Below are 24,514 nucleotides of genomic sequence, written 5' to 3'. Positions count from 1 at the left end.
GGGGTGGGCTGCCTCTGGAAGGGGAGCAGAGCCAGGTTCCCTGGTGGGAAGGAGGGCTGTGGGGGAGGATGGCAAGGTGTCGAGCATCTTCCAGAGGTAACACCAAACCAAACGGGCTGGTTGTTGAGGAGCTGGGGCGAAGTGTGTGCGTGTTTGTGCCTTTCCATTTAGGTGGCTCCGGAAGCAGTTCTACTCGCTGGATCGCAACCGGGAGGACAGGTAAGAAGAGAGAAAACGCCCTCTTGCACAGACTTGCACGTTCACAGAAGGGTTTGAGCCGGGAGGGCTTACCTTTGACTTGAAGCCCCAGCCTTTGCTTTAGATTTTTTGTTGGGTTCCTTAGCTTTTTAATTTTTATTTTCAAGGAACATTAATTCAAGCCCCAATATTTCCCTGGCTGATTTTCACTGCATTTAAAAAGCATTAAAAAATTGTCTTTTTCCCTGACCTGTTTCCCAGCTGTTTGGGCCCGGTAACACCTTGAGACCCCATAGCCATGAAACACCTTCACCCCCAGCTGGTATCACCCGAGGAAGCAGATAGCAAAGAGCCAACAAGTGTCTCTGGCCACCCCGTCAGAGCTGAACTGCGTTGTGTTTGTTATTCTCCACCCTGTGTGGTTTATTCTCCTTTTCTGAGGTCCGTGAGGCCATGGATCATCCCACTTGATCCAGCTTGGCTTCCAGGCTGATGGGCTGCAGCAGGGCCACCACTTGTGAAGTTCTTAGGTGAATGCTTGGTGATGTCCTAGCAGGTGAAATGTCATGCTTGGACCCGTCATGAGGAGATAAAGGAGGTGAATTGGGTCATGATCCATCATGAGGAGATAAAGGAGGGGAACTGGGTCATAACCCATCATGGGGAGATAAGGGAAGGGATATTTCCCTGCTGAGGAGGCGAGTTGCATCGTGCTCTGCTTTCTGCTGCCATAGCCTGCTTTTCCTGGCCACATGCTGGCCACTAGTTTTCCTCTTCCCCAGGGGCTGTTATTTGCCTCCTTTCGGCCCTGGGACACGCTTTTCCCCTGTGATGTAAACTGAGCCCATTACCCTCTCAGCAGTGATTTCCACATTAATGTGCTCCCCGGAGGTAGGGGGATTCCTCCCGTCCTGCTCTAGGGAGGGCAGTGCTGGAGACATCTCTCACACATCATCTCGTGCTCCCTGGCTGCGGTGGAGCACCTTGGCCCCATCTGCCCTCTCTGTGTACCCAGGTGCCAGGCAGAGCACCGGGATGCTCCAGAGCATCCTCCGCTCGGTCCTTGCTGGTGCCGTTGATCTCACACCGCTACCGATTTCCACGTTCCACCCTGAGCCCTGGACCCCTCCTCATCCTTGCAGCAAGCTCCTGCCAAGAAACCCACCCTGCGAACCCGGCTGGCCGTGCCAGGGCCACGCTGCTGGGGAGCTGTGGCAGACCACAGCCAGACAGGTCGGTCCTGTGGATCGGCAGGCGGAAATCACTGCTCCGCACTCATCAGGAGAAGAGAAAGGGTCCTCTCCTCCCTCTTTGGTCCCCACTGCTGTCCCAGCCGCAGCATGCTGCCCGGCGACAGCCAGGACAGGCAGACGGCCCCTGCTGTCGGGCAGCCAGGGGTTAAATTCAACCTCTCCACATCTTGGAGCGGAGCAGGAGTGTGTTGCATTGGGGAAATCCCGCTGCACTGGACATTTTTGCCTTTGCAGTGATTTATATTGTGGCGTGGCGAGAGCACCGTTGGGCGCACGGGGATTTTGCGGAGGAGGGATAAATCCTTGCAGAGGCAGAAAGGGAAGGAGAGGCGCCTTTAATCTCTTGCAGCTGCTCTGCATATGCCACACACCTTTCAAATGCGGGCTTGAGTTTTATACGCGGTGAACTGGTTTTCAGTGGTGACCGGGCGAAATATTTCCTAATTCAGCAATGGAGAGCATGGAGGCAGGTGCTGGGGTGGCTGCATGGGGGTTTTGGAGGATGAATGCAGGAGAAATGGGAAGAATCGGTCCTTTTTCTCATCTGGTTATACAGTAAAACCGATAAAATGACATCCCAGCAGGACAAAGGAGGTTACACGTACAGATTCATCTGCCCGAGGCATGGTCAGCAGAGCTGAAAGCCAGCCTGTTGCATCTCTCTTGTTTTTCTTAATATCATCTTTCTATTAGCATTCAGAATTAAGGCAGGAAAATACAACATATTCCTCACCTCTCAACCAAGGGGAGGGGTTTCAATGCAAACCGCTTAACTGGAAGAGCTGCTGCTCCAGCCCAGGCAATGACAGGGGCAAAACACCAATAGAGGGGGAATGCAGAAAGATTTTGGGTCTCCCCGTTTTACAAGCATCCATGTGTTTTCGGCAAAGTAGAGGCAGCAGTTATGGGGCACGTACATATCTTGGATGCAATCTTGGCCCTTATGAGGCGTTTCAGCATTAACTTTGGTGTCACTGGGCTCTTTGCTTTGGCTTCTGAGCCTGGAAATGGGTTTGAAAAAGGAACAGTGAGTTGTTTTTTGGTTTTTTTTTTTAAAAAAAAAAACCAACAAAAACGCTTCTTTTGCAAACCATCCTTGGTCCTTTCTGGAATGGGCAGGTTTTCGGCAGCTGAAGAAATCATTCTTGGTGTTCGTGTACCCCGTGCTCGCCCCAGCCTCCTGCGCCGGAGCCCTTTCCTTTCCGCCTTCTCCCGGCTGGGTGCCTGCGCATACCTTCCAGCACGCCGGCAGATGTCGGCTGTTTTCACTGGCTGCCGGACCTTTGGGTATTTGTTTTTCCAAGGGAGGTTAGGTGGAAAGAGGAGGATAACAGGATGCTGGGGTTTTTTTTCCAAGCTGCTGCGGAGGAGACTGTTTCACCTCTGGCTAGGAGAGCTGCCCGCGGCTGGGAGCAGAGTTATGGCACTGGGGAATGTTTCCATCCATGAGAAGGCTGGATCCGTCCTTTGGCCTGTTTGTCATAAGACCTTAAAAAAACTTCCGTAGGAGAAATTAGTTTGTTTATTTCGTTTTTACTTTCTAGTCTCAAAATAGTACCGAGCTGTTTATCCAAGGTCTCCAACACTTTAACATTATTAATAGCACGCAGTAAATAAAATTCTTCCATACCCCGTCACCTACCGAAGCAGAGAGGGAAATGCTGGTCACAGCTTTTACGGGGTTTGCTCTTGCCTCTCCTGGTGCCGTCGCGGTGCCATGGTCCCACACCTCCCCGTGAAACAGCCCAGCATCACCAGAGCCGGGTGCTGGCTCCAGCCCGATGCCTGCTGATGCTCCTGCTGCTGCAGCCCCTCCCGCTCTTTTTCCAAGAGCTTTTTTGCCGTCTCAGACCTCTCACCAAGGCGGGGAATGCTGCTGGGTGGCCCTGGGGACTCTGGGTGTCCCGTCGGGGGTCCCACGAGAGCTGTTGCATGCTGTGGTCCTTGACACCTGAGGGCATCTCTCACAAGTCACCGCTGCACTCCAGGCTCGCTCCCCCCCGACATCGCCCCATTTCCCTGTCACCCAGGCCCCTGTAGCTGGGACATCCCTGCCCAGGGGGTTTCACAGCACCCTGCACATGGCTGTGGATGCTGGGTGCATTGGGGAAGGGAAAGGACAGGATTCCCCTCCCAAAAATGCTCGCCCTGAGCCCCCGGGGTGACTTGTGCCCGGGGAAGTGGAGGTGCAGGGGGAGATCCCAAAGCTGCTGCCCGTGCTGAGCGTGCCGCTGGCCCTGTAGCTCATACAGCCAGGAGAGAAGGGGAGGATGCTGCCATTTAACAGCTTTTTCTTTTTTTTTTGCCTGCCTGCACGGTCCTCGGCCGGCTGGGTGCTGGCCTCGGGCACGGCACGGGAGCCGGGCCAGGTCCTGCTCTGGCCGTGCGTGTGTCCCGGTCCCCCGCGGCTCTCAGCCCAGAAACAAGGGCTCTCTGTGTCCCACCGGCTGCGGCGGCCCTCGCCTCTGCAGCGCCTGACACCAGCCGGTTTCTCCCTCTCCCTGGGGCTCCCTCCATCCCCCCCTCCTTTCTTTCACGGAAGAGCATAAAAGGGACGCGGATGACAGCGTGACCCCCACACAGGACATCTTCCTTGGCACATTTATATTCGCACCCCAAAGCCGTGAGCGTTCCCAGGGTCAGACCTGCCCCACGCTTTGTGGGACGGGGGAGCATCCTGCAGGGTCCTGGGCCCCCACTCCCTCAGTGGGGGGCAAAAGCAGCATCTGTGATTGCTGGGGCGGGCTGTGAGGAACTTGCTTTTTAAGGCAGGAGCTGCCAGAAAATGATTGCACGCAGACCTCTCGGCTTCTTAAATCCTGCAGATGGGAGACATACGTCTTTTTCCTTGCTGCAGGGCTGTTGTCCCATGGGGGACCAATGCCGGTGAAGGCAGGGGTAGCCCCAGGGCTACTTGCTGCCCCTCTCTGCCCACCTGGGTGCAGGATCCCACTCCGCAAGAGCCCTTCCCGATGGGGGAACTGGCACGTTTGCTGCGAAGGGCCCCCGGGAGGGGGAGGACAGCAGCATTATGCCTGTGGCTAGACACTGAAAATGGCTTTTTTCCTCTCTTTAGGATAAAATTAGCCAGGCCCAAACCACTTGCAAAGCCTGCCCTCCGCAGGCCAGGGAGTGGGTTTTGGAAGTGGTTTGGTCACCCAGCATCTGTGTTTGGGCACAGATACTTGAAAAAATGCTTCTGCCCGGACGTTCCCGTAAAGCAGCGGGTGCTGTGTGCCCATGGCAGCGTCGGCTGGAGTGGGCTGACGGTGCTGGCACTCGCCCTGCCGTGTTGGGAGCTTGCAGGAGCGGTGTTTGCAGTTCCTGTTGGGATGGAAGCACCTCGCTCTGCTCCCCACCGGCAGCATAGATACAGAGTTCATTGGGGCGGAAAACGTTCTTCTGTTCTGCCTTTGGTCCCAGCCCTGGAGTCCTTCTGGGGACACCCATCCATCCTTGTGTGTCGCAGCTTGATGCCGCTTTGGGCACAGGTCACTCAGTGCATGTGGTGTCCTGGTCCCAGGGTGAGTGCCCTCCATCCCAGACCTCCTGAATGTGTTTTCCCTTCTTTCCCCTGCCGAGCCAGGATCTCCGCCAAGGATCTGAAAAACATGCTGTCTCAGGTCAACTACCGGGTGCCCAACATGAGGTTCCTGCGGGAGAGACTGACGGTGAGTGCGCGCGACCCCTCCGCTCTCCTCCTTCCCGCCGGGGACCCTCGACAGCCCGTTGCCTGCCTTTGAGCAAAACCTGGTGGTGGTTCAACTCCCACGGCACGTTTGCATATTGCAGAAGCTCCCAGCCTTCCCCGGGAGGGCCCCCACCCACGGTGGCGACTGAAGAGGTGCCAGCTCCCACTGGGTGCCGCACCCTGGCCCGTTTGTGGCCAGCGCCCTCTCTTCGCCCCACCCTGCCTCCCCCGCGCCCCATGTCGTCCCTGGCTCTGGTCGAGGGCTTTGTCCTGGTGGGGTAGAGCGCAGGAGGACAGGCAGAGAGGCCAGCTGGTCCTGCATCCTGGAGGTCCTCCATCCCTTGGGGTCCTCCATCCCTTGGGGGCCCGCATCCCTGGGGTTCCTGCATCCCTCGGGTCCCGCATCCCTCGGGTCCTGCATCCCGCTGCCACTGGGTGACAGGCAGCCAGCTCTGCCAGCATCCCTGCAGACCCAGGGACGGAGGGTCATCCCCGTGATGACCAGCCATTTCCAGCAGCGCTGATCTCCGAGTCCACAGAGCAGCGTACCTAAAGGAGAGCACACGCTTCGGGCCTTGCAGTTTGCAGGCACTTCAGATGCTCTCTACAAACAAAAATTAAAGTGATCCTTTTGTAACGATTTAGGTAGACGATAACGCTTTTTAATCAGCACTATGATGCCTTTATATGGGTGAGCTTGGGGAAATCACATAATCCGGTTTAGGATGTGCTGGTGTCCGGGGCACTCCGGAGTCCCACTGGCCCCAGCAGAGATGGGCAAAGGCAGGAGGCAAAGTCTGGCCAGGATTTGGCCTTTCCCTCCTTCTTTTCCCCCTGGGAATCCTGGTGGGAGGAGATACTCCTCGGGCCATGCAGAGTTGCCTGTGGCCCCTGTAAAACCTTGGTTATTTTTTGCCACAGGACGTGGAACAGAGGAACGGGGATATCACCTACGGGCAGTTCGCGCAGCTCTACCGCAGCCTGATGTTCAGCGCCCAGAAAATGGTAAGAGCTGAATTCTCCAGGGCTGGGAAAAGGGAGGGAGTGACCATATTTGTTATTGGGCATTCCCTCTTAATTGCTTTAGCCTGGTTAGCAGGGGGCTGCGTGGGCTGCTGGGGCCAGGGCAGGCGGTGTGTGAGCAGTGGTGTAAGGAGAGCCGAGCTGCACAGTGCCGGTTTGCTGCCCCCGCTGCCTTCTCGATCGATTTGTGCTTTCGCGTATGCTGGTGAGATTGAGTGCAAACCTAATGTTCGTGCTTCTTCTTTTGCAGATGGATGTCCCGTTCCTAGAAAGGTGGAGAATTCTCTATTTGCTGGGGAAAGGGGCTGTTTTCTTTTGCTCCGTGATGTGCTCTGGTGCCTCAGCAGCGTGTCGGGGACGAGACATGCTGCGCGCCTCTTGCTTGCCACCACACTGCTTGCATTTTTGTACTCTGAATAAGCATCTTCGCTGTAGACGCTTCAGCTCGGGTCCGTGAGGGCTCTCTTCCCCCCCAGACATCCCGCTGAGAGCTCAGCCACCTCCAAAACCCAGCAGTTGGTTTATGGGAAGTAATCAGACCTTGAGCCATCTCCCAGAGGTTATCATCATGGTTGGTGCTGGTTGGCCACAGTGCCAGGGACTGCGGTACCATTGCGAACTGTGCCCTTCCCTGCCCTGCGCACATCTCCGCTGTGATAAAAAGAGCTTGAATTTAGACACGGGAGCTAAAGAGTGAAGGACTTGTTAACTTGTCCATGTAGTTCCCCATGGGTTCCTCTCTTTTTTTCCTATAACCATAGAAAAGGGAGTTGGCAGGGACCTCGGCATCCCTCTGCCCAGGGCAGCCAGCACTGCCCAGTCCATTTCTGGGGTTTTTTGGTGTTAGTCCCCAGCATGGCCCTGGGCTGTTCATTGCGGCTTGGTACGTTCATGGACAAACCTTTTGGGATAATCAGCTACAAACGGTTCCCTCCTTTATTCCCTGCCTTGCTTCCTTGAGCCCATGTCCTCTGGATACCTGTAGGTCTGTCCCGGCTACAATCACCCCTTGGCTGCCCTGCACCTATTTAGTTCTTTTCACTCTTGTACGAGCCAGCCCCTCTGGTTTTTGTACAAATCCATCCCTCTGATGATTTTTGCTGCCCTTCACCAGTGTCACGTTGTCATACGCTTGGCAGTGTGACTCCTGAACTGCTCCTGGGGTTGTCCCTGGCTCTGAGATGTGGACATATCATCTCAGCTGCTGTGTGTTTGCCATTGTGCCCACCTCGTCTTTCTCTGCACGTCCTGCTCTGCTTGCTCGGGGCACGTGTTGCTCGCACGCACCGTGGTGGTTGCGGATGGCATCTCACATGGTGCCGGTAGCGGTTGGTCATGATGTGCTGCATGAGTGACCAAAGCTTCTCTCTCTCTCTGCTTTTCAGGGGTGGAGAAAGGTCCGAGCACTTCAGGGTGTCGCTGCTGGAGTTGCAGAAGTTCTTGCTGGAGTACCAAAGGGTGAGCTCGACAGAGGCCCAGGGGAAGGACGAGGGGGTACCAGTAGGGATCCAGTACTCCAAGGGTAGCCTTGCCATGGGGCTGGGATGATTTGGACTTAGGGTGCTCTGCCTGGCATGGCCACAACCTGAGCACATCCTTCCTGGAGCAGGAGGTGATGCAGGGGAAGCACTGGTGAGGGTAAACCTGGCCTCAGCCAGGCGCCCTGGTCAGAAAAGGGACCACGAGCAGAAGATCAGAGAGGAGTGGAAGGCCCAGGAGGGAGGAACTGGTTGGTGGAGATTTACCCAGTCCCTGTGACCTCGGCGGGTACTGAAGGTTTACAGCAGCCAAAGCATCACGGTCCATCCTGTCTGCTCAGGAGGTCTCAGCAGATCTTGAGGAGCAGCCAATCGCTTCGATTGCTGACCTTTCCATTTAAAAGCGATCTTAGGTTGTCCAGCGAGCACAGCAAGCACGCTCGGACACGCACGAGCCACAAGCAGTGTGTTTGCAGGCTGTGCAGACCCTTTATTTTGACTCTTGCCAAGCTCCCGTGTTGTTGCTGGTCATCTCCAAGAGGACAGGGGTGGCTCATGAAAGCATGGCCATGCCTCACATGAGAGCATGGGGCCTCCTGCTTTGCACCGTCCTCCCTGTCTCCTTGCCCATGGTCTGCAGTGAGCGGAGAGTTAACCAGCAAAGAGACTCAGCCATTTTGATGGCCTAATAAAAGACACCCAGGGAGAGAGGGAAGCAAAAGGAAGCTGAGCTGGCTTCTGCTGCCGAAGGAGGAGGGATGGCAGATGTGTACAAGGGAGCTATCGCAGGGAAAACTGCACGGCAATGGGAAAATGAAGATCACTTAGAAACAGGACACATTTTTGCAGTTGCGTGCTATCCGGCATTTGTGCTGACAGTTGAATTCCTGGCAGCGATGGTCTTGCGTTAAAAACTGCCTCCTTGATGGTGAAAGCTTCTAGCTGGAAGAGCTGCACATGGTTTTGAATAATACTTTCTGAAATGGTTTCTTTTTTGTGTCCCTCTTGGGGTTTGCAGGAGCTCTGGGCTGCAGATACCCTTCAGGTACAGGAATTCATGTTCAACTTTCTGAGAGACCCTTTGAGAGAGATCGACGAGCCTTATTTCTCCCTGGACGAAGTAAGATACCTTGAACTCTAGCGGGTATGGAGTGGGATGGAGCGGGGTGGGACATCCCCGGCGTGATGCGTGCTGTGGTGTGACAGCTCTGCTGTCGGCCTTCGCTGCGGGGTGGTGGCGCTTAAAGGCATCTCCTGTAAGCTGCGTTGCTCCAGGAGATGAACGTGGTGGATGAACATGGTGGGTCGCCGTGTTGTGCAAGAGCTGGTTGGAACACCTCTCTTAAGAAAGGATGAAGAATTTGGGTCTCTTCAGTCTGGAAAAAAGACGACTGAGGGGGGATCTTGTCCACGCTTATAAGTACTTAAAGGGTGGGTGTCAGGAGGATGGGGCCAGGCTCTTTTCAGTGGTGCCCAGCGGCAGGACAAGAGGTAATGGGCACAAACTTGAACATAGGAAGTTCCACCTAAACATGGGGAGGAACTTCTTTACTTTGAGGGTGGCAGAGCCCTGGCACAGGCTGCCCAGAGAGGTGGTGGAGTCTCCGTCTCTGGAGACATTCCAAACCCGCATGGATGCGTTCCTGTGCGACCTGTTCTGGGTGACCCTGCTCTGGCAGGGGCTTGGACTGGGTGATCTCCAGAGGTCCCTTCCAACCCTGACCATTCTGTGATTCTGTTGGTGAAGGGAATGGCTTCTGGGCTCTTTTCTTGTGCTGAATGTGTGCAGCTGGGAGTGCTCATCGGGCAGTTCATTTTGGGGAGGAAAGGGGGTGCATTTGGCTTAATGCCCCTTTGGGGCACATAAGGATATATTTTTAAAGTGAGAAGAGCTGAAACCAAAAGATTAAAACCAACTGGAGATGACCATGTCCTTGGCACTCTGAACCAACTCCCGTGCAAATCCCATGATCCGCGTGGCCTTAATGAGCTCTTGCCTGCCGTGTGAGCTGCAGAATAAAATGCAGAGCAATTCATTTGTCTCCAGCTGGGTCAAAGGCTTTGTACACAGATATCTGGCGCAGCTCAGAGGAGAGGTGGCAATGCCTGACGCTGTGGTTACTCGAGCACGCTGGGGCGGGAGCTGCGGGCTGTCTCTGGTCAGTCTGTGCCGAGCTTAGAAAATAACTCCCTGCTCGGTAGCTGCCGACACGGAGAGTGAGATGTGTGTGAAGCTAAACCACAGCCCCCGGCTCCTCCGCATCATTAACACGCTTCTGTTTCTTCCTGAGCAGTTTCTCACCTTCCTGTTTTCCAAAGAGAACAGCATCTGGAACTCACAACTGGACATGGTGTGTCTGGAGAACATGAACAACCCCCTCTCCCATTACTGGATCTCCTCCTCACACAACACGTAAGGACTAGGGGGTGGCTCTCTCCACCCACCCATGCCAGCGTCCTCTTCCCCCGTGCCAGGGTGGGACTCTCCTGATTCTGCCTGGTCCCAATGATGGGTCAAATAGGCTTTTCCAGACCATGATCAGCACACTAAGAGACCTCTCTCTTGGTGGCCCACCCCTCTCTCCATCATTTAACCATCAATGTTTTGTTCAGACGTTGTCAGCAACACAAATCTGCGCAGACTGTGCTTTCGGGTCCCCAGATGTCACTGTGGCGGTTTCTTACCATTAGCAATGTCCTCTAAGGACAGATGTGATTAAAAACCTGGCAGGCTGAAATTGGCCGTTTTCCTTCTCTGCTGCTAGAAGAATCTTGGAGGAACTGCTTTTTTTTTTTTCAGACAGGCTCTGTCTGTGCTCCCCGTTCATGGGATGCAGTGGCAGCATCTTAGCCCAAATTTAAAGGACCAAGAGCCTAAGCCAGCTGAGCAGCCTGGAGAGCAGGTAGTGAGCTCCTGCCTACAAGAGCTGGTCTGACCTGCTCTTGGGCTGCTTCTGCCTGGTTCAGGGCGTTCTTTGTGGCACCAACGCTGATATGACTCTTTGAGGCTTATCTCAAGAGCCAGCAGCAAGGCTGGACCTCAGAGTAGTGCTTGTGGCCCCTCGCAGTAGGGACGGAGTTGAACCCCTCGCCTGGGGAGGATGGCAGCTCTGGGGGAAAGTCACTCTTGCCATTCCTTACATGGCAGAGGCAGGTCCCCATGTCCCAGCAGACATCCATACCCGCAGTGAGCGTGTCGCTTTGCTGATGTGTTCTCTCACGTGGAAGGTACCTGACGGGGGATCAGTTCTCGAGCGAGTCCTCGCTGGAGGCGTATGCCCGCTGCTTGCGCATGGGATGCCGCTGTATCGAACGTGAGTACCCAGAGCCGGCACTGCTGTCTCCATCGTCACGTTAGCTTGCGGTGATCTGGGAAGGCTTTGCATGGAAGGCAGGGCTGAAGGTTGACATGCCAGTGGCAGCATTGTCACCATGATCTGCTGAAAGGGCTGAGGTCATTTGGTTTGTGCGACTGGGTGGTACATGCCCAAACTTTTGGTCCCCTAGAAAGATCTGGACTTTCACTTTGCTCCTTTATTCAATGTGGTTCCCAGCACAGTGTAGCTCACTCCATCTCATGTCCGTGTCCTGCCTATATTCCAGCCTTTGGGCTAAGTTTCTCCCATGTGTCTCTTTCAGTGGATTGCTGGGACGGTCCCGATGGCATGCCGGTCATCTACCATGGACACACCTTAACCACCAAGATCAAGTTCTCTGACGTCTTGGTCACTATCAAGGAGCATGCCTTTGTCACCTCCGAGTGAGTACAGCAGGGACCTGGACTTCAGCTAGCAGAGCTGCCAGGAAGGCAAAGACAGGGTAGAGCCAAGGCTGTAGCAAAGTGAAGCCCACCTTTATCCAGAGATCCGGCACAAGACCATGCGCCTGGGATTCGGTGGGAAGAAAGCCTGTTGTTGTGTCTCCCAGCCAAAGGGAGATTTTTCCCAGAAAAAAAAAGTTGTGGGAAGGAAAGCCTTGGGTAAACCCCTGTAGTTTGCCAGTGTTTCTCCACTCTGTGCATTGCCAGCAGCGGTGGGGACACCTTGCTGTAGGGTGGTTACGTTGAATGCTCAAGGCAGCACAGATCGCTGTTGATGCAAACTGCTCTTTGAGGGCACAGAGGCCAGGTTTGGAAACGGAGCTTGGAAGGTGTTGGTTCCATCCAGACACTGAGCTGGTTCCGACGGCTCTTTTCTTTCTCCCAGTTTTCCCGTCATTCTGTCCATTGAGGACCACTGCAGCATTGCTCAGCAGAGGAACATGGCTCAGAATTTCAAGAAGGTCTTTGGGGACATGCTCTTGACCAAACCAGTAGATATTTCTGCTGATGGCCTTCCCTCTCCAAACCAGCTCAAAAGGAAGATTCTCATCAAGGTGAACCCCCTTCCCCAGCAAGGCTCCTTAATGGAGAGAAGGGGGGCAGATGGGGTGAGGGTGTGGGACCAAGGGCAGCTGCTTACCTCTGGAAGGGGTTGGTTGGCAGTGCAGGGTTGGAAGTGGAGACCTGATGCTAAGAACAGCTGGAGACAAAGAGCTGTCTTGCTTCAGAGGAGCTGCTGGGAAATGAGCTCAGCAGCTGGGTGCTGCCTTTCATGAGAGCTTGGGGGATGTTGGTATTTCTGCTGCAGGAATCGCCTCTGGGAAGAAAGGGTGGGACTTTAGTGCCATTTGGTGATCACGGTGGCATGGGTCTTACCTTGGGCCTTGCCTTAGTCTGGAGGAGCCCAGACTCCAGCAGGCCTGGAGTTTTGGGGTTGTTCACCAGGAAATCCGTGCTGCTTTTTGGGTGCCTGACCTGCTCTCTGGTCCCACAGCACAAGAAGCTGGCAGAGGGCAGTGCTTACGAGGAGTTACCCACGTCCGTAATGTATTCAGAGAACGACATCAGCAACTCCATCAAGAACGGGATCCTCTACCTGGAAGACCCCATCAATCACGTACGTCTCGCTCTGCCACTGTCACCCTGGCCCCGCTCCGTGGGCGCCATAAATGACGTGGTGACTCCGTAAGGCGCGGTGCTGGAAGGAAGGGCTGTGGTGCAAGTGATCCAAGGGGCCGTTGGCCTCTCCTGTTTCTCAGGAGTCTCTGAAGGCTGGGGGAGTTTTTATGCTGGCTCTCTCCTGTGCTCTTCCCTAGGCATCTCCCGTTGGTCCTTGTTAGAGGCAGAAGGCTGAGCTAGAGGGAGCTCTGGGCTGATGCACTGCAGCTGCTCTTGTGTAATCCGTATAGCCTGTTGTCTGTTGCTGCAGTAAGTCCTAGCGATGGCCTGCATTTCTAGACCCGGCTGCCTCTTACCAAGTGCCACTTAACACACCTAAACGAGCATTCCGCTTTGCAAAGCGCCGAGCGTTCATTTTACTTGTGAGCATTTACTTACACACAGTCCACTTCTTCAGCTGCTTTGCTTTGCTGAGGGGCTGTCAGGCAAAGCCACGTGCGAATGAAACAGGTTTTTGGAAAATAGGAAAGCGCAATGGTAAAGCCACGTAACCATCTCCGATGTCCTCATCTCTGATAGCCCCCGTGCTGAATCCATGCAGAGTGTTTTGGTTTTGCATTGATTTGCTCTTCATTTGGTCATCTCCTTTTAATACGTACTGGGGTGTTTGCAGCGCAGTCTGCAGCCACTTTGTATGTAAGACCTGTCACGTGCCTTTTTTTTGCTACTGATAAATCCGTGCTTTGGATCTGGGGTATGTCTGGGAAGCTCCTGTGATGCCACTGAAATCAGTGTTGCTGGTGACTGTCCTTCGCAAACCCATCGCCCCTCACTGCTTGTGCTGATGAGGAAGAGATGGTCCCGTGGATGGGTGGTGGGCCAGCGTGGTGCTTCCTCAGGGGGTCTCTTTGCCCAGAGTTTGTTTCCTTGCAGGAGTGGAACCCACATTACTTTGTCCTGACCAGCAGCAAAATCTATTACTCTGGGGAGACAACCAGTGACCAAGGAAACGAGGATGAGGAAGAGCAAAAAGAGGTGAGGGCTCCCTTGTGTGATGGTAAGCTGCTCCCCTAGAGAAAGGACCTGACTGCCCAAGGGGCTGAGCATCTCCACTCCAGCTGACTTCAGGGGGAGATCCTGTGGTGGGAAGGGTGGGAGCTACTTCAGAAACTCCCTGGCCCCGGCTGGAAGCCCCCTGAACAGACAGAACACGGCGAGCCTGCCCTCAGTAAGCCCAGACGGTGGGTTTTCCCCCTGCCAGGTGAGCAACAGCACCGAGCTTCACTCCACGGAGAAGTGGTTCCACGGCAAGCTGGGAGCGGGACGCGACGGGCGGCACATCGCGGAGCGGCTGCTGACCGAGTACTGCATCGAGACGGGGGCCCCCGACGGCTCCTTCCTTGTCAGAGAGAGCGAGACCTTTGTTGGAGACTACACCCTCTCCTTCTGGTGAGGACCACAGGCACCAGCACGCTGCTCTCTGTCGCTCCTGGTGTAGTCTTCATCTTGACACTGTCTTCAGTGGTGGGGTCCCATTCCCCAGTGGTCTGCAAGCAGATTTCTCCCCTTTTTCTGTGCCCCAGCATCATGTCAACTCACTGTCCCGGTGCAGAAGGGTCAAGTCCCTTGGGAGCCTTGTGCATGGGGCAGGAATGCTGTGTCCAGCTGGAGCTGTGCCTGAAGTAGATGCGAAATCTCCATGGATGACCCTGGTTTTACCCCTTCCCTCTTCCGCAGGCGCAACGGGAAGGTGCAGCACTGCCGGATCCACTCGCGGCAGGATGCCGGCAGCCCCAAGTTCTTCCTGACGGACAACCTGGTGTTCGACAGCCTCTACGACCTCATCACCCACTACCAGGAGGTGCCGCTGAGATGCAATGAGTTTGAGATGAGGCTGACGGAGCCGGTGCCGCAGACCAATGCCCATGAAAGCAAAGAGTGAGTGCATGTTTAGGGAGGGTGGGTCGTGTCCTCTGGGCAGCTGGGACCCCATGGGAAACCCTCACAAGTCTTGCTGCAGTCCTTCCTTCCTTGCTGGGGGTCTCTGGTCCGCACGTGCTCCCCGTGGAGCTCTCTGTGTCCCAGCAGCCATGCTGGCCAGCTTCTTTGTTGATGGAGCTGGCTGTCTTGGAAGCTCACTGCAAAGAAAGGAGGTACCAGGCTTGGTTGGGATGCCCTTGCCCATGTCAACAAATGGTTCTGTTCCTGCCTGTCCCACAGAAAGGAGAAGACAGCCCTGTTGCCATGTTGCATATATGATGATCTCTGCTCCCTATCCTCCTTTTGAGGATTCAGGCAGCCTTTTGTGGGATGGAGGGGAAACCGGGTGCCGTGGCAGAGGTGAGGGATGAGCTGGATGTACAGAGACCTGTGCACAGTGATGTGTCTTTCCTGAAAGGTGGTACCACGCCAACCTCACCCGGGCCCAGGCCGAGCACATGCTGATGCGGGTGCCGCGCGACGGAGCCTTCCTGGTGCGCAAGAGGAGCGAGCCCAGCTCCTACGCCATCTCCTTCCGGTGCGTCCCTGGGAGAAGGGCGGTGGGCTGGGATGCTGCGGGGTGTGACAGAGCAGGAGAGGGGCCGTGAGCCTGACATGAGCCCTCCCAGAGCTCTTCTGTCTCCTGGATGGCCCTGCGTAAACCTTACGGCTCCTTGAGAGCCTTTAGGACCCCGCTCCTCCTCCCATCATCTCCTGATGGGAGATGGCTGTGCTCAAGAGCTAGCCCAGGGGTACATTTTGCTTGAGTGGCTTTATTTTGGCAGAGACCCTCTCTTGCCAGGTGCCAAGTGGCTTCTCTCTGTCTTTCCACCCGCCAGGGCGGAAGGGAAGATCAAACACTGCCGAGTGCAGCAGGAGGGCCAGACTGTGCTGCTCGGCAACTCCGAGTTCGAGAGCCTGGTGGACTTGATCAGCTACTATGAAAAGCACCCGCTGTACCGCAAGATGAAGCTGAGGTATCCCATCAACGAGGAGACGCTGGAGAAGATAGGGACAGCGGTGAGTGTGGGTGGCCATTGGAAGAGCGAAGCCAAAGGATGGTGGACAGGTCCTTTTGAGCTGGTACCTTGAAGTGGTGGTGTGTGAGCCATCTCAGTGCTTCACAATCCACACCTCTTAGGGCTTCACACCTTGTTGGAAACACTTATAGTGAGATTTATTGATGGCCCTCTGACCCAGGTCAGCAGGGAGTGTGGGCTTGGGCATCTCTTTGCTGTGTACAGCATCATCTTTGGTCTTGTGCTTTCCTTGGGGTGTTCTCCCCACCTCCCGCAAGGTAGGGGACCTGTTTTCCTGCAGAGCCACAGTTGTCACCACTGGCTCTTTGCTTCCACAGGAGCCGGACTACGGAGCCCTTTATGAGGGACGCCACCCCGGGTTCTACGTGGAAGCCAACCCCATGCCCACCTTCAAGGTATGCTCTCACTGCTTGGCACGAAACTTGTGGCCAGCAGGTCGAGGGAAGTGATTGTGCCCCTCTACTCTACTCTGGTGAGACCCCACCTGGAGTACTGCATCCAGCTCTGGAGTCCTCAGCACAAGACGGACATGGACCTGTCGGAACGGGTCCAGCGGAGGGCTACAAAGATGCTCAGAGGGCTGGAGTGCCTTTGTTGTGAGAACAGGCTGAGAGAGTTGGGGTTGTTCAGCCTGGAGAAGAGAAGGCTCCGGGGAGACCTTATAGCAGCCGTCCAGTGCTTAAAGGGGGCCTACAGGAAGGATGGGGAGGGACACTTTGTCAGGGAGTGGAGTGATAGGACACGGGGTAACAGTTTCACACTGAAGGAGGGTAGATTTAGATTGGATATTAGGAAGAAATTCTTTCCCTTGAGGGTGGTGAGGCACTGGAACAGGTTGCCCGGAGAAGCTGTGGCTGCCCCATCCCGGGAGGGGTTCAAGGCCAGGTTGGACGGGGCTTGGAGCAACCTGGTCTAGTGGGAGGTGTCCCTGCCCAGGGCAGGCGGTTGGAACTAGATGGTCTTTAAGGACCAATTCTATGATTCTGTGATTCTGTGAAACAACCTGCAGGGCCTGAGGGTTTAGCAAGTGTCTCTTTATTTTCCAAGAGCTGTATTATTTTGCATGCTCATTTCTAGACCATGCAGGGAGACAGGCTCTAGGCTGAGCCTGCAGGTTCCCAGGCTGGGCTGCCTCTTGTTACGAACTCTCCAAACTAAACCCATCAGTGGCTCTGGCCCAAAGGAAAGTGCCTGTGCGGGGCCATACCGGACTTGTGAAGTCTGGTTTGGCATAAATGGGGACCTCGATTTGTTCTGCAAGGGTCACTAGGGTCTGGCAGCCTCTGGCAGCAGGGTTGGATGCTGCCTGCACACGACGTACCTCACAGCCCCCCCAACAAACACGTCTCTCATCCCATGGGCTCATTGTCCATGTGTCCGTCCCCTGCCTGGCCTCATGGGACCCCTCCTCATTGCAGTGCGCAGTCAAAGCCCTGTTCGACTACAAGGCACAGCGGGAGGACGAGCTCACCTTCACCAAAAACGCCATCATCCAGAACGTGGAGAAACAGGAAGGAGGCTGGTGAGTGCGTCCTGAGCCTCCTTTTTCCCTCGGGGAGAGTCAAACCTTGGTGTCACCATCCATACAAAGGTGTGTCCCCTCTAGGGTTGGGTCTGTTTGGGGATTGCCCACAAGCTGCACAGCCCCAAAACCACGTGAACCAGAAAAGCAGATGACGGAGGAGCTACATGTCACCCGTGCCCCCCAGTCTGGATGCTCATGGCGGGTGCTGATGCTGCCCCTTCCCTCTCTTCCAGGTGGAGAGGAGATTATGGTGGCAAGAAGCAGCTGTGGTTCCCTTCCAACTATGTAGAGGAAATTACTGGTCCCAGCAGCCTGGAGCCGGAGCGGGAGGTGAGCTGGTGCCTGAGCGGAGCAGTGAGCGATGGGTGGTGGGGAGGAGTGCGTGTGTGCAGCCCCCTGCGCTCGGCTGCGCTGCCCGGCGCCGTGCCCCACACCATCCTGCCTGTGCTTCACTCCCAGCAGCAGCTGGATGAGAACAGCCCCCTGGGAGACCTGCTCGGAGGTGTCCTGGACGTGCCCTCCTGCCAGATCGGTGAGTGCCAGGGAGGGAGGGATGGAGGAGCGGGGGGCGTCAGAGCCGTTTGCAGGTCTTCTGGGCCAAAGAGCTTTGGTCTCCGCCTGTCCCCAGGCACCCCCGTGCCTGCCGCGAGGGAATGCATGTCTGTGGCGTGTGCTTGCCGTGCAGCGCCACGCTCTGCTGCTGCTGCCGGCACAGAGGGTGCCCCGGGGGTGTGGGGCTCCAGTATGTCCCTGCAGCCTGAGTACAGCCGAGGAGCACCCGGGGTCGTGCTGAGGAGCCCCTCCAGCACGCCTTGGACCTGCTCCCCTCGGGCAAGGGAGCTCAGACCGATTTTGTAGGCTCTTTCTTTTCTGGAAGGATTTGTCCTCCCTCCCATACATGTGGTCCAGGCTCTGGAGCGCCTGGGCACTGCTGAGCTGGGTCCAGCCTGCAGCTCCCTGCCATCCCTCTGCTCCCCAAAGCCCAGAGGATGGTGTTCCCACCTGGGCACTGCAGGGCACAGAGTGAAGAAGATGCAGGAATGGGAGGAAGAGTGCATTCAGAGGCCCCATGAGGGTTCTCAGCCCCCTCAGGATACACTCTGCATCCTCACCTATCACTTCTTGAGCTCCATCTTTTGCCTCCAGTGACCAAAAATGGGAGCTTCTCCTCCTAGCTGAAGAGTGCCAGGGCAGCCATGAGAGTCCCTCAGTGTCCTCTCCCTCCTCCCTCTGTGGTGTGAAGGACTTGGCTCAGCATGTGCTTGTGACCTTGCTTCTCTGCTCCCTCTTCGCACACAGCCATCCGCCCCGAGGGGAAGAACAACCGCCTCTTCGTCTTCTCCATCAGCATGGCCTCGGTGTCACGCTTGTCCCTCGATGTGGCAGCCGACACGCATGAGGACTTGCTGGACTGGGTGAAGAAGATCCGGGAGGCAGCCCAGACGGCTGACGCACGGGTGAGTCTGGAGAGCCCTCGGTAGGGGAGACACCTCCTTGCCAAGGCCTGGATTTCCCAGGAGCTGAGGAGCAGGTGGAGGCTGGGGGGGCGGTGGTGAGATGGCAGCCTGTGATGACTGGCAGAGCAGTTACAAAGGTGATAAAGACAGAGTAATCTTTGACAATATAGCAAGGGGTGGTGGCCATGTATTGTGGTTTGAGAAGTTCAGGCTGGTCCATCGGGAGGGTGTTGCAGTCTCGGGAGGTGGGGGATCTCCATCCATGGAGGGTGGCAAGGCTCAGCTACAAGGCCACAGCTGCCCTGTACTCATACCAGTGCCAGTCCTGCTCCAGGTGGGAGACAGGACCCACCAAGGGCCTTTCCCATGGCGCTTTTGTGGTGTCCCCCCATGCAGACCCAGCAGACCTGCTAGCGGTTCCCACAGCGTGGGCAGGAGCGGCCACACCAAGGCCAGCGCTGCCATTCGTCCCAGTTGGTGAGCTGGGTTATCCAGCGCTGCTGCTCCCACCTGGCCCTGACACCCCTCTCTCCCTCTCTTGGCAGCTCTCTGAAGGGAAGATGATGGAGAGGAGGAAGAAGATTGCCCTGGAGCTTTCGGAGCTGGTGGTCTATTGCCGACCTGTGCCCTTCGATGAAGAGAGTGAGCATCTGCCTGTTTGGTGGCCACCACAGGCAGTCACCATGGTGGTACAGACCCCACGGTGTGCCCCGAGGTGCTGCTTTGGCTAGATCTCAGCAGAGGACAGGTGTCCAAAGCAAGTTGGAACCAGTTGACATTGGAGCTCTGGAAATGTCCCTCTCCGGAGGGTGATAGTTCCTTTCCCCATCCCTCTCTTGCTGGGATCTGTCACCATCCAGAGCAGCTGCTGAGGGAGTTGGACTGAGGAGCATCATGCCCGATCACAGAGAGCAGTTTTGATGCTTTCAGCCATCAGTGTTGGGCATGGGCAAACCCCCACTGGGGCAGAGCAGGGTCTGCCACAACCTGATGGAGGAGAGGATGGTGTTAGGAAGGGGCCCAGGGTGGTTGAAGCGTCTGGAAAGAGAACATGCTCCTGGCTTATGCTGTGCTGTCTCCTCCCAGAGATCGGCACAGAGAGGGCCTGTTACCGAGATATGTCCTCCTTCCCGGAGACCAAGGCGGAAAAGTACGTCAACAAGATCAAAGGCAAGAAGTTCCTGCAGTACAACCGCCTGCAGCTCTCCCGCATCTACCCCAAGGGCCAGCGTCTCGACTCCTCCAACTACGACCCCCTGCCCATGTGGATCTGCGGCAGCCAGCTGGTAGCGCTCAACTTCCAGACCCCAGGTGAGGGCAGGAGGCAGGGAAGGTGGACATGCTCCTGGAGCGCCAGCCACCTGCCTGCACCCCTGCTAGCCTGGTCCTGGCAAATGGGGGGTCTAGAAGGGTCCTTGGGTCTAGGAGGAGCTCAGCAGGGAGCAAGACCTGGTGTTCAAGTCCAGATGCGTGGTTGCAGCAGGGGAAATGCGCTCCCAGGGGTTGGATTGAGCTGGGCTGAGGGAGGAGGCTGCGGTGCCATGAGGACAAGACGAAATGGAGACAAAGCAGGGAGTTCTCCGGAGGTTCCTGGTGACTGGCAGGGGGGAGGTACCAAAAGGGACGGTGCAGCCCCAGCCTGGGGACACCAGCAGGTTGCAGGGTCTGAGTCAGGCTTGCTGCTCTGCTCACCTTTCCCCGGCTTCCGCTCCTGCTCCTGCCGTGCAGGCCAGCCTTCCCCTTTCCCCGGCCCTTGCCAAACCCTGCTGTGACCTGTTCAGCTCACCAACCCACCAGAAAACTACCTGCCTCTTTTGTTTTTCCTGCTGGCTTTTTCGTTCCTTTTGTGAATTCAAGCATCTCGCAGGGTGGTTTGGCGAATGCTAGAGCCAGCACAAGGAAAGCTGAAAGGAGAGGGAGGAAAAGAAGGGGGTGACCCATGGAACACTGGGTAGTTGGGCAGATCCTGCATGAGAAAGTCACCCCGTGGCCCCAGCACGTGCACAGGCTGCAGTGAGACCATGGGACATGAGGCATTGCCAAGGGATGGGCCAGGTCCCCTTGCAAAGGGCTTCCCACAAGGCACCAGTGATGGTCTGGCTTGTGGAAAGGGCACAGGGTCTCCTCCCTCCATCTCCTGCCTGTGCTCTCCAGACAAGCCCATGCAGATGAACCAGGCCTTGTTCATGTCCAACGGCCAGTGTGGCTACGTCTTGCAGCCCACCAACATGCGGGATGACATCTTCGACCCCTTCGACAAGAGCACGCTGCGGGGCGTCGAGCCGCTCTCCATCTCCATTGAGGTCAGTACCTCCTCCCAGCGTGGGAGGAAGATGGGGTCGGATCCAGGTGGTTGTATCAACCTTGGGGTGATTTAATGGTTTTTCTGGGTTCCTGACCTCTGCAGCTGCTCCTCACCAAACCCCTCGGCCCCTGTCCCACACGCAGGCTTGGAGAGCCCTCACGGAAGGGGGAGACCCATGGGTGCTGCTGAGGGAAGGACCACCGACCTCCCCGGGTGCCTGGAGTAGCAGGAGCATCCCTGGGGTGCTCCTCCTGGACCCCTCCTGCCCAGGGCCCAGTGCCAGCAGGTGGCATCCACGAGCCACGGAGGTGGCATCCCTGTCCCCAAAGCTTGGCTGGGATTGTCCGAGCACAGGATGGCGCGCAGGATGGCTCCCAACGGGGTAACACAAGGGCTGTGCCTTGTCCCCTCCTTGTCACTCAGTTGCTCTGGGCTCCATGTTTCCATGTCCCCTTGCTCATGGCCCATCTTGGGAAGACAGAGCGGACTTTTCCGCCCATTTCTGTGTTGCACAGCTGGTGATGATAAGAGGCGGGGGGCTGCTGGTGGAGGGTACCGGAGGATGGACTGAGGATGCCCATTGACTCTTTTTTTTTCCCGGATGGCGGGACTGGGGCTGGACCGTCCCTGTGTGAGCTCACGGAGCTGCACAGCAGAGGCTCTACAGGAGTATGGGACAGCTCGCCAGGCAAAGCTCCTGGAGGGATGGGAGGGCTGTGGCTGTGCCAAACCAGACGGCTCTCATGTTCGGAGCAGCGGCTGTCCCACGAGCCCGTACAGGCATCCCTACTGGTCTTGGAGCCGAGCTGTGGGGCGGCAGGCTCCTTTGCAGACCCTGGGGAGAAGGAGGCAGTGGAGATCCTGCCTTCAGGTGCTCGCAGGTTTCTGGCAACAGGCACAAACTGCAGCTCCTCTGAGGCCACTTCTGTTTCGGAGTGATCCCACCTAAGAAAGCCACAGCCCTTCTCAAGGAGGACACCCCATCATGTCCCATCAGCATCACTGACCCCCTAGCCACTGACACCCTAAAAATCCCTGGCACCATTTCCTTGCACCATCTATTTTCCAAACTCTTCCTGCATCCCGGGATGCAGCTGCAACCACCAGGTTTCAAGAGTCACCGTGCCGCAGCCTGTCACCGTCTCCTTTAAGAGATGGGCTCAGCCTTTTGTCCTCTGGCAAAACTGCCCGATGTCCCCACCAAAGCCAGCCTTCATGGATGGAGAAGCTGTCTCGAGCCCAGCATGACTCAAAGCACATGATCCAGCGTTGGCAGCGCGTCCTTCCCCTGCAACAGCAGCGTGCCGACAGCACGCTGGAGCGACATATGGCCGCTGGCAAGAGGGAACTGGGATTTCTTTCTCCTGCAAGGAAGCAGGTTGTCATTTGAGTTGAGCACAGACTGTGCTAGGAACAGGAGGCAGAGCAGCAGCAGAGAGCAGCTCCTTTTCGTCCTCGAGGCAAGGCAGGAGGGCCGAGACGGTCTGTCGAAGAAGGGGGTGGCCGGCGTAGCTCTGCAGGCAGGGGCAGGCGGCTCGGCTGGAGGAGGGATGCCCTGGTCCCAGCCTGGCTGTGCAGGCAGCAGACAGGAACCTGGGCCACTTCAGCTGCCTTTTTTTTAGGGTTTACACATCACGCCAGTGATCAGTAACACCAAAGCAGCTTCCAGGGGTGGGAGCTGTTTTTCTCCAAGAGGCAGGTTGGGCTGGGCTGGCTGTCAGTGTCTCTTCTCTCTCCAATTAGCAGAGACAGGGTGATTTATTTGGAAAGAAAATGTCTTAGTAGGCAAACAAGGTTTTTTTCCTTTGCTCCCATCTCATACCAAGTCTCTCCTGCTCCCTGCACAGGTCCTGGGGGCCCGGCATCTTCCCAAAAACGGAAGGGGAATCGTTTGTCCTTTCGTGGAGGTGGAGGTGTCTGGGGCCGAGTACGACAACGCCAAGCAGAAAACGGAGATCGTGGGTGAGCGAAGGGAAGGGAGAGGGGACGCACCACCACTCCTGACCGTGTCGTGAGCCCTGGGCACTGCAGCAAAGCCCCCCGAGCTTGGGTGGGCAGCGGGGGGGACACGGGGCTGGGTGGGGGCTGCCCATTGACACCAGTGTTTTCTGATTAGCGGACAATGGCTTGAACCCTCTCTGGACCCCGAAGCAGTTCCACTTCCAGGTCAGCAACCCCGACTTTGCCTTCCTCCGCTTCGTGGTGTACGAGGAGGACATGTTCAGCGACGAGAACTTCCTGGCTCAGGCCACCTTCCTGGTGAAAGGCTTGAAGACAGGTAAAGCGCTGGGGAAAGCAGGGGGAGGGTGTCATGGTGGTCCTCACCACGTTGCTAATTGCACTGAGAGCCGGGGAGATGCTGAGTTTCACGGGAGGACGCTGTCAGTCCCCCGTCTGGCTCAGTCCCTCCTGTCCCCATGCCCAACCAGGGAAAGGATGCAAAAAGCCATGTGCTTACATCCCTTGGGGCCAAGTGCCACTTGAGGAGAGCTGGAAGGGGTGGAGAAGACCCCCTTGAGTTCTGTGCCAGGGGATGGACACGTCCCTGCCTGTGCCATGAGTGATGCCGGGGCTGTCTCTGCTGTAGGTTTCCGAGCTGTACCTCTGAAGAACAACTACAGCGAGAACCTGGAGCTGGCTTCCTTGCTGGTGAAGATAGACATTTTCCCTAGCAAGGTAAGGCCATGAGTGTCCTGCACGGTCTGCGAAGTTCAGCATTGCCTGGCCCGAGTGCGTGCAGGACAGCTGAGATTCCAGTGCTGCATGGGGGGCTGGCGGGTTGGCAAGCACTGGGCCACCTCCTGCAGCGAGCCGGAGCGTTTCAGGCAGGGTCCTGCCCGGGCTGCACTGGACTTGCCTGGATATTCCTTCAGCAAGAGCTGGAGGAGGCAGATTTGCTCCGTCCCAGTGCCCATCTGCGCTCCGGGGAAGTTACAGCTCAGCATCATGGAGCCTGGCTGGCCCGGGGCCATCTGCGTTGGCATAAGCGGAGGGCAGAGCTCTTTCGGAGACAGATGTTTCTTTTATTTCTTCGTTTAAAATGATGTTGGAGGGAAACAGCGATATTTGTTGAAGACAGAGCAGCTGCACTTTGCAAACCCCCAGACCCCACGAGCCCTGCGTGGCAGGACTGCCTTTGCTACGAGACAATACACTTTGAAATCTTAAGCCCTTCACTATATATGTATTTTTTTTCTAATCCAAGCAGGAGAACGGCGAAATAAACCTCTTCAGTGCCTCAGCCCTACGGGAACGAGCCGGGGATGCTTCCAATCAGCTGCTGGCGAGCAGAGGCAGGGAGGGATCCTTTGAGTCGCGGTACCAACAGCCCTTTGAGGATTTCCGAGTGTCGCAGGAGCAGCTCGCTGACCACTTTGAGAGCCGGGAGCGAAGGTATGGCGGTGCTCGCTGAGCTCTTCCCAGCATGAGGACCCCCCTTTTTCCCCCCCCCAGCATTTAGCCTCCCTTGCTGCGTGGAAACCCTAAATTTCAGCCTGAAAGTTGTGCTAGTCGTCCTTGGGGAAATCGCTGCTTTGGGGTCTGTGGGAGTAGGGTGGGACAAGGAGCTGCCACCCCCCTTTCCCCCAGCCTGGGGGGGGACATGCTGAGCCCCCCACTTTCCTCC

At 56.4% G+C, this 24,514-nt stretch overlaps 1 protein-coding gene across 4 annotated transcripts in view; it reads left to right on the top strand.

Annotated features, from left to right (window-relative positions):
* Nucleotides 1–24,514, top strand: part of PLCG1 (phospholipase C gamma 1) — a 51,458-nt gene that overhangs the window by 26,207 nt on the left and 737 nt on the right. Inside the window, exons 4-31 of one of the 4 annotated variants that reach the window (XM_074605819.1) lie at nucleotides 172–219; nucleotides 5,038–5,122; nucleotides 6,064–6,147; nucleotides 6,416–6,438; nucleotides 7,551–7,623; nucleotides 8,662–8,763; nucleotides 9,938–10,056; nucleotides 10,872–10,957; nucleotides 11,283–11,403; nucleotides 11,849–12,017; nucleotides 12,458–12,580; nucleotides 13,516–13,617; nucleotides 13,844–14,031; nucleotides 14,320–14,520; nucleotides 14,981–15,100; nucleotides 15,402–15,582; nucleotides 15,920–15,997; nucleotides 17,021–17,124; nucleotides 17,361–17,457; nucleotides 17,590–17,659; nucleotides 18,427–18,584; nucleotides 19,130–19,226; nucleotides 19,671–19,895; nucleotides 20,739–20,887; nucleotides 22,737–22,851; nucleotides 23,006–23,167; nucleotides 23,477–23,565; nucleotides 24,098–24,282. In XM_074605819.1, coding sequence (XP_074461920.1) covers nucleotides 172–219; nucleotides 5,038–5,122; nucleotides 6,064–6,147; nucleotides 6,416–6,438; nucleotides 7,551–7,623; nucleotides 8,662–8,763; nucleotides 9,938–10,056; nucleotides 10,872–10,957; nucleotides 11,283–11,403; nucleotides 11,849–12,017; nucleotides 12,458–12,580; nucleotides 13,516–13,617; nucleotides 13,844–14,031; nucleotides 14,320–14,520; nucleotides 14,981–15,100; nucleotides 15,402–15,582; nucleotides 15,920–15,997; nucleotides 17,021–17,124; nucleotides 17,361–17,457; nucleotides 17,590–17,659; nucleotides 18,427–18,584; nucleotides 19,130–19,226; nucleotides 19,671–19,895; nucleotides 20,739–20,887; nucleotides 22,737–22,851; nucleotides 23,006–23,167; nucleotides 23,477–23,565; nucleotides 24,098–24,282 — 3,354 coding nt within the window. Of the gene's footprint in view, nucleotides 1–171; nucleotides 220–5,037; nucleotides 5,123–6,063; nucleotides 6,148–6,415; nucleotides 6,439–7,550; nucleotides 7,624–8,661; nucleotides 8,764–9,937; nucleotides 10,057–10,871; nucleotides 10,958–11,282; nucleotides 11,404–11,848; nucleotides 12,018–12,457; nucleotides 12,581–13,515; nucleotides 13,618–13,843; nucleotides 14,032–14,319; nucleotides 14,521–14,980; nucleotides 15,101–15,401; nucleotides 15,583–15,919; nucleotides 15,998–17,020; nucleotides 17,125–17,360; nucleotides 17,458–17,586; nucleotides 17,660–18,426; nucleotides 18,585–19,129; nucleotides 19,227–19,670; nucleotides 19,896–20,738; nucleotides 20,888–22,736; nucleotides 22,852–23,005; nucleotides 23,168–23,476; nucleotides 23,566–24,094; nucleotides 24,283–24,514 lie in introns of all 4 variants that reach the window. The other 3 variants (XM_074605817.1, XM_074605818.1, XM_074605816.1) reach the window with 3 other exon arrangements.

This window comes from Larus michahellis, chromosome 12, assembly GCF_964199755.1.
Source record: "Larus michahellis chromosome 12, bLarMic1.1, whole genome shotgun sequence".
Classification (NCBI taxonomy): domain Eukaryota; kingdom Metazoa; phylum Chordata; class Aves; order Charadriiformes; family Laridae; genus Larus; species Larus michahellis.
Note: the sequence above shows the minus strand (reverse complement) of the source record. Positions and strands in the feature narration are given on the sequence as shown.